Source organism: Lutra lutra, chromosome 10, assembly GCF_902655055.1.
Source record: "Lutra lutra chromosome 10, mLutLut1.2, whole genome shotgun sequence".
Lineage (NCBI taxonomy): Eukaryota > Metazoa > Chordata > Mammalia > Carnivora > Mustelidae > Lutra > Lutra lutra.
In genome coordinates, this window is record NC_062287.1 from 102,404,673 (window position 1) to 102,414,530 (window position 9,858).

At 36.4% G+C, this 9,858-nt stretch overlaps 1 protein-coding gene across 1 annotated transcript; it reads left to right on the top strand.

The window, feature by feature from the left end:
* Nucleotides 1-8,378: 8,378 nt before the first annotated feature.
* On the top strand, nt 8,379-9,323 carry LOC125079028 (olfactory receptor 5B17-like). Its single transcript, XM_047692363.1, has one exon. The coding sequence runs from the start codon at nt 8,379-8,381 to the stop codon at nt 9,321-9,323; it is 945 nt and encodes a 314-aa protein (XP_047548319.1).
* Nucleotides 9,324-9,858: the final 535 nt, after the last annotated feature.

Below are 9,858 nucleotides of genomic sequence, written 5' to 3' on the forward strand. Positions count from 1 at the left end.
CCAATGCGGGACTTGATTCCAGGACCCTGAGATCATGACCTGAGCCAAAGGCAGAGGCTTAACCCACTGAGCCACCTAGGCACCCCAATTCTCACACTACTTAAAACTCAGTGAAAACCAGTAATGTACATTTTGGCTCTGGAAATTCTTTGAAATGATTAAGGCTGGTATTTCATGTTTCTTTTGTTGATTTAAATTATTTTTTGTTACCTCTTCATTCTTTTACCCTACTTCATTCACATGATTTTCTTCCTATTTCTTCACAATCTGACAACTTTAGTCATGTTCCTGATTAGGACATTTGTACTTGCTTTTCTCTGTGTAGAATGTTCCCTTACTCCATTAAGGTCATTGCTTAAATGTTACTCTATTACAGAGTGCTTTCCTGACCACCTTTATAAAATAATCCCCTTTTACTCACCATGTACACTGTGTACACGGTTCTTTCACTCTGTTATTCTTCATGTCCTTAAAAAACTCATATTTTGTATATTTATTTGTTTTCTTGCTTATGACCCATGTCCCCCAACTAGAATTTAAACTCTGTGAAAGCAGTGACTTACATATTTTGTTCACAGCATAATCCTTATTACCTAAATTGTCTGTTTCATAGTAGATTCTCAACAAATGAATAAATAAAGTAATTAAGCTTTGAGTACAACTGAATCAGTATGTTGAATCTTTAAACTATTGATAATTATTGCATATTATACACAACATAAACCTTTTATTTATTTTCTTATTTTTTCATTGTTTAAAATTTTTTTAATTTAAATTCAATTAGCCAACATATAGTGCATCATTAGTTTAGATGTAGTGTTCAGTGACTCATTAGTTGCATGTAATACCCACTGCTCATCATCATATTTATTTATTTTTTAATATAAACCTTTTAGATAGATATATACTGCATTTCAAGAAGCATAGCTGATTTGCTGATTTTTCTGCTTTGTTGAAACATTTTTATCTACATTCTCATTCAGTGCTTGCAGTCCAAAATTCAGACACAAGGATTTCTTGGATCCCATAATCAAATGAGTCATCTAAAACAATCTCATAATTTTTACTTAGCATTGATGCCTCATTAGATGGCAAATAACACATTAAATAAATACTAGTTAGTAAATCATAAAAAGACATCAAATATGAGATTATTTAAGGGTTAGTATCTGATTATATTTGAAAGTTTCTTCATACACATGAAATATTATGAACTGAAATTATTCTGAATATGTCTGAAGAATGTAATCATGGCAATATCTGTCAATAACAAAGATAATGCACATTCAATATGGTAGTATAATACATAAGCTTTATGCTTTTAATTTTGATCCTCAGAGAGCACTATATACAAAACCTACCCACATAAATGTGTACCCTCATTTAATTTGTCTTCTCTAGATAATAGGAGTCTTTAATATTTCAGTATTTGTAAGATTGTGTTTGACTATGCTAATATTTTTATGCTACTATTTGGGGGCAGTGTAGAATAACACAAATATTCATTTTTATTTTTATGGTGATGTTTTTCCTATTGCAAACATTATAAATTATTATTTTAAATAATTACTTCATTTGAGAAATATTTGAGAGTTATAGAAAATTTTCAAAATGGTGCAGAATATTTAATGTCCCTGAGGCAGTCTGAATAATGACCTGCAAAGAGATCTGCATCCTGTTTTCTGGGACCTTCCAAGATTACCTTATATGGCCTAAAACAACTATGCAGATGTGATTAATTTTAGGATTTTATCCCAGATTTTCTTCAAGGACCATCAAAGAAATCCTATGTATATTTTTAAGAGGGAGTCCAAGAGATGTGACCACAGGTAAAAAAGGAGTAGACAGTGTGACTTTGAAAACAGATTGAAGTGATGTGACCACAAATCATGGATAATAGCAGCCACCAGAAGATTGTGATGCAAGAAATGTATTTCTCCTTAGATCCTATGGAGGGAGGATGGTCCTTCTGACACACTGACTTCTGTCCAGGAAAACTGTTTTTGGACTTCTGGTTTCTGAATGAATGAATGAGTGAATGAATGAATATATGAAAGATTGAATACGTCTTATTTAAGCTTCCAAGTTTCTGTTCATTTGTAACAGCAACCATAGACAACTAATACAACTCTTGCTTGGTTTCCCCTACAATGTAATCTTATATTAGCTGGGACATCTGTAAAATTAGGAAACCAAGATTGTCACCACAGTATTTTCTAAACTTCTTTATTCAGAATTCATTAATAGTATCCTTTTACTCTTCTTGTATTTAGTTGTCATACTTCTTTAATCTCTTGGTCTATGACAAGTTCTCTGTCTGTGCCTATTTATATCGACCTTGACAGCTTTGAGGAGTTTTTTTTTTTAATCATTTTTTAAATTTATTTTCAGCATAATAGTATTTATTGGTTATGTACCACACCCAGTGCTCCATGCAATCCGTACCCACTCTAATACCCACCACCTGGTTCCCCCAACACCCCACCCCCCCACCTCTTCAACCCTTCAGATTGTTTTTCAGAGTCCATAGTCTCTCATTGTTCACCTCCCATTCCAATTTCCTCCAACTCCCTTCTCCTCTCTAACTCCCCATGTCCTCCATGCTATTTGTTATGCTCCACAAATAAGTGAAACCATATGATAATTGACTCTCTCTGCTTGACTTATTTCACTCAGCATAATCTCTTCCAGTCCTGTCCATGTTGCTACAAAAGTTGGGTATTCATCCTTTCTGATGGAGGCATAATACTCCAGAGTGTATATGGACCACATCTTCCTTACCCATTCATCGTTGAAGGGCATCTTGGTTCTTTCCACAGTTTTGTGACCGTGGCCATTGCTGCTATAAACATTGGGGTACAGATGGCCCTTCTTTTCACTACATCTGTATCTTTGGGGTAAATACCCAGTAGTGTAATTGCAGGGTCATAGGGAAGCTCTATTTTTAATTTCTTGAGGAATCTCCACACTGTTCTCCAAAGAGGCTGCACCAACTTGCATTCCTACCTAAAAGGAGAATTCCAGACCAATATCACTGATGAATATGGATGCTAAGATTCTCAACAAGATCTTAGCAAACAGGATCCAACAGCACATTAAAAAGATTCTCCACCATGACCAGGTGGGATTCATTCCTGGGCTACAAGGATGGTTCAACATTCGCAAATCAATCAATGTGATAGAACAAATTAATAAGAAAAGAGAGAAGAACCACATGGTCCTCTCAATTGATGCAGAAAAAGCATTTGACAAAATCCAACATTGTCCTCTCAATTGATGCAGAAAAAGCATTTGACAAAATCCAGCATCCGTTCCTGATTAAAACGCTTCAAAGTATAGGGATAGAGGGAACTTTCCTGAACTTCATCAAATCTATCTATGAAAAACCCTAAGCAAATATCATCCTCAATGGGAAAAAGCTTGCAGCCTTCCCGTTGAGATCAGGAACACGACAAGGGTGCCCATTCTCACCACTCCTGTTCAACATAGTATTAGAAGTCCTAGCAACAGCAATCAGACAACAAAGAGAAATAAAAGGTATCCAAATTGGCAATGAAGAAGTCAAACTCTCTCTCTTTGCAGATGACATGATTCTTTATATGGAAAACCCAAAAGACTCCACCCCCAAACTACTAGAACTCATACAGCAATTCAGTAACGTGGCAGGATACAAAGTCAATGTACAGAAATCAGTGGCTTTCTTATACACTAACAGTGAAAATACAGAAAGGGAAATTAGAGAATCAATTCCATTTACTATAGCACCAAGAACCATAAGATACCTGGGAATAAACCTAACCAAAGAGGTAAAGGATCTGTTCTCGAGGAACTACAGAACACTCATGAAAGAAATTGAAGAAGACACAAAAAGATGGAAGACCATTCCATGCTCTTGGATCGGAAGAATAAACATTGTTAAAATGTCTATACTGCCTAGAGCAATCTATACTTTTAATGCCATTCTGATCAAAATTCCACTGGTATTCTTCAAAGAGCTGGAACAAATAATCCAAAAATTTGTATGGAACCAGAAGAGACCCCAAATCGCTAAGGAAATGTTGAAAAACAAAAATAAAACTGGGGGCATCACGTTACCTGATTTCAAGCTTTACTACAAAGCTGTGATCACCAAGACAGCATGGTACTGGCATAAAAACAGACACATAGACCAGTGGAACAGAGTAGAGAGTCCAGATATGGACCCTCACCTCTATGGTCAGTTAATCTTTGACAAAACAGGAAAAAATATAGATTGGTAAAAAGACAGTCTCTTCAATAAATGGTGCTGGGAAAACTGGGCAGCTATATGTAGAAGAATGAAACTCGACCATTCTCTTACACCGTACACAAAGATAAACTCAAAATGGATAAAAGACCTCAACGTGAGACAGGGATCCATCAGAATCCTAGAGGAGAACATAGGCAGTAATCTCTTCGATATCAGCTACAGCCACGTCTTTCAAGATATGTCTCCAAAGGCCAAGGAAACAAAAGCCAAAATAAACTTTTGGGACTTCATCAAAATCAAAAGCTTCTGCACAGCAAAGGAAACAGTCAACAAAACAAAGAGGTAACCCACGGAATAGGTGAAGATATCTGCAAATGACAGTACAGACAAAAGATTGATATCCAGGATCTATAAAGAACTCCTCAAACTCAACACACACAAAACAGGCAATCATATCAAAAAATGGGCAGAAGATATGAACAGACACTTCTCCAATGAAGACATACAAATGGCTATCAGACACATGAAAAAATGTTCATCATCACTAGCCATCAGGGAGATTCAATTTAAAACCACATTGAGATATCACCTTACACCAGTTAGAATGGCCAAAATTAGCAAGAGAGGAAACAACATGTGTTGGAGGGGATGTGGAGAAAGGGGAACCCTCTTACACTGTTGGTGGGAAATCAAGTTGGTGCAGCCTCTTTGGAGAACAGTGTGGAGATTCCTCAAGAAATTAAAAATAGAGCTTCCCTATGACCCTGCAATTGCACTACTGGGTATTTACCCCAAAGATACAGATATAGTGAAAAGAAGGGCCATCTGTACCCCAATGTTTATAGCAGCAATGGCCACGGTCACAAAACTGTGGAAAGAACCAAGATGCCCTTCAACGGATGAATGGGTAAGGAAGATGTGGTCCATATACACATCATGTTAATTTTTTAAGTGGGGGATGGGAAAGAAATGAGAACTAGGGTGCAAATATATGTATGTGCTACACAACATAACAAATTATGTCTCTACACACAGCTTAATTGTTTCTTCCATATGTAAGTACAATGAAAGGAAGTGATTGCCCTCATGGGGGTTCAGTATCCCCAGAGAGTTCCATTCCTGTACAATTTTCTCCTTGTTCTTGTTCATTAGGAGCTGAAATCCCATCATGATTCTGTATGACATTATTTAAAAGAATCAGACGCTGAGCAGAGCCCATTTGTTCATTTATTCTACTAAAAGCTAACCTTGTTGTAGACACCAGCTTCTGTCCAAACTGGGTATTTGCAGTGAGTCTTCAATGACAGGCAGGAAGACATACTGAAATAAAAATTAAACTCACTCATGTTGAAAAGTTAAGCCCTTACTAAGGGCTTACATCTGCCCTTATTTGCTTGTCGCAAATACAATTCTAGAAAGTCTGTGGTACAGATAATTTTATTATATCCTTATCATCAATAAGGAAACTGAGATCAGTAGGAGGTAAATCATATTCTGAGTACTTCAAAAAAATCCATGGTAGATGCACCACTTAAATATAGGTTTCTTAGGAAGCCCTATATTAATGATCCTTTCTCTGTATCTTCATGCTTCAGGGAACTCAGAATGTCTCGACCAGAACATGAGACAGAATTTCTCTGACATTACATTCTTCCAGGGCTGAATTTCTGATTGCAGACTCACAATTCAGCACTGTCTTTCCTTTCTTTTCAAAAGCAAGGTAAGTTTCTAGATTCAATCTACACTTGCAGTGAAAGCTGTAATTGATGCAGAAGCAGTGGGGTGTCTACATCTTCTGTGAGTTTTTGAGCTCCTATTTGGTTGTTTGAACACTATTGCTGAATATTGGCACAAGTACAGGAGTCAGGGAAAAACACTGTAATCAAGAAAGTGCAGAGGAATATTTCTGAAATTCCACGCTGCTTTTCTTAAGAGGTTAAGAAAACCCTGTGATAGATGGTACTCTGATTGGGTAGGTGCTAAATAAGTCCTATTTACTGTGTGTTTTGTCACTGAGGGGATAGCTAACCAAACCTGGTGAAATGACACTTTCTTCCTTTCCAGAAAGATCATCAGGAAGCCACTAAGACCCTTACATATTTTTCACTATTATTTCCCTACAACCTACTCCATTATTACCTGTTCACCTAGAAAATCTGACAATACAGTGATTAAAGCTACAGGCATTAGGATCAGTTAGACAGGTGTCTATCTATATCTTAACTATCTCATCCTAGGTGTAGAATTTTAAGAAGACACATGACTTCTCAACTCCTCATTTTCTTAGCAGTAAATAAGGCTATTTGTATATGTGTGTGTGTGTGTGTGTGCACACGTGTGTGTACATACCCAATTTATATCTCTTCCTATTCTGCTCTATTTATCATCATGACCATGATCATTATCATCATCATCAGTATCATCTATCAGTATCATCTATTATCCATATTATTTGTCTCTGGATCTATGAGACCAGCTACACATAAGCAGGAATTTTAAGCTGTTGCTAACCTCAGGAGAGCTATTAGTCATCATAGAACACAGCAAATGATATATATGTGATATCATAATAAAATATGATGTAGATGAGGTGTTGACAAACATAAAAACTTTAAGGTGAAGACATGAAAAAGAATATGTTTAGGACCCAGGAGGGAGATGGTAAAGAATACTGGTTACCAAAGAATGCATGTCTTTCACAAAGCTTCAATTAAAAATATAAAGATTTGTGATTTTTCTCATGAATAGATCTGCAGATTAGTATCAACCACTGTGCCATGAATTTTCACCCCTCAATGTTAATAAGAATGACAATAAGAATGAGTCTAAGATAGAGGGGTAAGGTAAAACGGATCTCAAGAAAGAAGGTAAGAAAAGGATATTTTGAAGATTTCTGGATTCTCATACAAAATGATTGACACAGCCATGAGCACAGAGTGAAAAATAGGGTAAAAACAAAACATCTGCATAGACAGCATATACAAAATGGCAAATCAAACGTAAAGACCAACAGACTTAAAACCCAGTCCCCTACATCTGCCACCTGACTTTCCTAAACAAACATAGAGACCATTGTTCTAAGCTGATAATATTATAGTTATTATTCTTAAGGACTGTGTGTGCTTGGCACCCTCACTGTGCTCTTTTTTTTTTTAATTTAAATTCAATTAGCCAACATAGTACATCATTAGTACTTACTAACTCCTTTTATACATTATTTATTTAAATTCTTACAATAATCCCTTGAAGTAGGTCCCAACAGCACTCAATTTGCTGGTAGATAGAGACTTAAAGAAGTTAGGACAAATGTCTCCCAGTCATAAATGATAGGGGTGATATGTGACTGCATACACGTGGTTCTGAGACCAAACCTTTACATCCAATGCTATACCTTCTGTTCAGAATTGGTTTTGTTGATTGCACATGGCTCTCATGCTGCATTTAGCCCTCTGTATCTACTATGCACTTATTTCTAAATTATGTTTAACTATGCTACTCCATGCATTAAGTTCAGTACAATAGAGACAGGTAAGTGTAAATTGAACAAAATTAAAGTCAATTCAAATAATTAACAACACTTAGGTTGAGAACACTTTTTTGATTGTGTCTAAAGCTTGGCTTTGTCCATTAATACCTACTTAAACTTAAATAAATTACTTGATCTCTCAGTTACCAAATTATTAGATATCTATAGGGGAGGAATAGCTAATCAATCTAATAGGACTGATGAGAGAGTTAAATGAATATATACATATAGAGCACCTGGCAAGTGAGCACTGTAGAATTGTAAGCTATTATACTTAGAAGATATGATATAGGAGATGGATTCATTCCAGGCATGTTAGCCTTTCCTCAACTCAGTTTACTCATATACAAAATCATATACATATGGTTATACACACTATACATAATCTAGAAGTTGGGAAGATGATATGTAAGTACACTTCTTATCCAAAAGCTTATTACTCTAGAGAGAGTTGTCACTAAATTGGGTTGCCATGACATGCTTCAGATATGGAGAATATTGAAGAACAAATTATTGCTCTAATAAAATAATGCTTGTACATTTCCATTTCTGTGCAACTAGTTTCATTCAACATTGTGTTCCTTTCTTTGCCATAGAACATCTTGTGATATGCAGACCAGTTCCATGAAGAATAACACAGAGGTAAAAGAATTCATCCTACTGGGACTAACCAATGCCCCAGAGCTGCAGGGTCCTCTCTTTCTAATGTTTACCCTCATCTACCTCGTCACTCTGATTGGGAACCTGGGGATGATCATGCTGATCCTGCTGGACTCTCATCTGCACATTCCCATGTACTTCTTCCTCAGTAACCTGTCTCTGGTGGACTTTTGTTACTCCTCAACAGTCACTCCCAAGGTCATGGCTGGATTACTTATAGGAGATAAGGTCATCTCCTACAATGCATGTGCTGCACAGATGTTCTTCTTTGTACTCTTCGCAACTGTGGAAAGTTACCTGTTAGCTTCAATGGCCTATGACCGCTACGCAGCAGTGTGCAAACCCCTCCATTACACCACCACCATGACTACAGGTGTGTGTGCTCGTCTGGCCGTAGGCTCTTACGTCTTTGCTCTTCTAACTGCTACTATTGATATTGGAGGCACGTTCAGTCTCTCTTTCTGTATGTCCAATGTGGTCCATCACTTTTTCTGTGATATTCCAGCAGTCATGACTCTGACTTGCTCAGATAAAGACATTAATGAGTTGATTCTTGTGCTTATTTCAAGTTTTAATATCTTTTTTGCCCTTCTTATAACCTTGATTTCCTACATGTTCATATTTATCACTGTTTTGAAGATACAGTCAGGTGAGGGATACCAGAAGGCTTTATCTACCTGTGCTTTTCACCTTGTTGCAGTTTCTATATTTTATGGAACAGTCATCATCATGTATGTACAGCCAAGTTCCAGTCATTCCATGGACACAGACAAAATGGCATCTGTGTTTTATACTATGGTCATCCCCATGCTGAACCCTATGGTGTACAGCTTAAGGAACAAAGAGGTCAAGAATGCATTCAAGAAGTTTGTTGTGAGGGCAAAATATTCTCTAGGTTTAGTCTTCTAGTGATCCAGAATCCACAAAAGTTATTTCATCCCACTTAGATCCACTCCATGTCATAACTCAATGTTCATAGCCATATAGGGTATTAAAACATATCAGTCACTCGAATGTTATTCATTACTTTAATTTTGTATAAGATCCAAGCATCCAAAATACAGAAAAAATGATAATCAAAACAGTTTATGAATAAACCTTCTTTGTTACTATTGTGTTGGACATAGTTTTTTCCTTGATATACTTCAGTAATGGTAAGAAAAAATAATGGGTAAGAAAAAAAAAACCACTTAAGAGATTGGACCAGGTAGTAAAGAAAACAGTGGATAATGGGGTTTTTCCCAGAAAGAAAAATTAGGGTCTCATAAAGAAATATATCCCATCACCCAGGTAGAGGGACATTGGTAATGTCAGTTCCGTAAGATTTCTAAACTGAAATTGCTGTCTGTTCTGAATGGAGGCTCTTTCCCTACCTGTTGTATTTACTCAGGCCCAACATTACCTATTGGCTATTAATGTGGAACAAACTACATGTTCTTTTTAG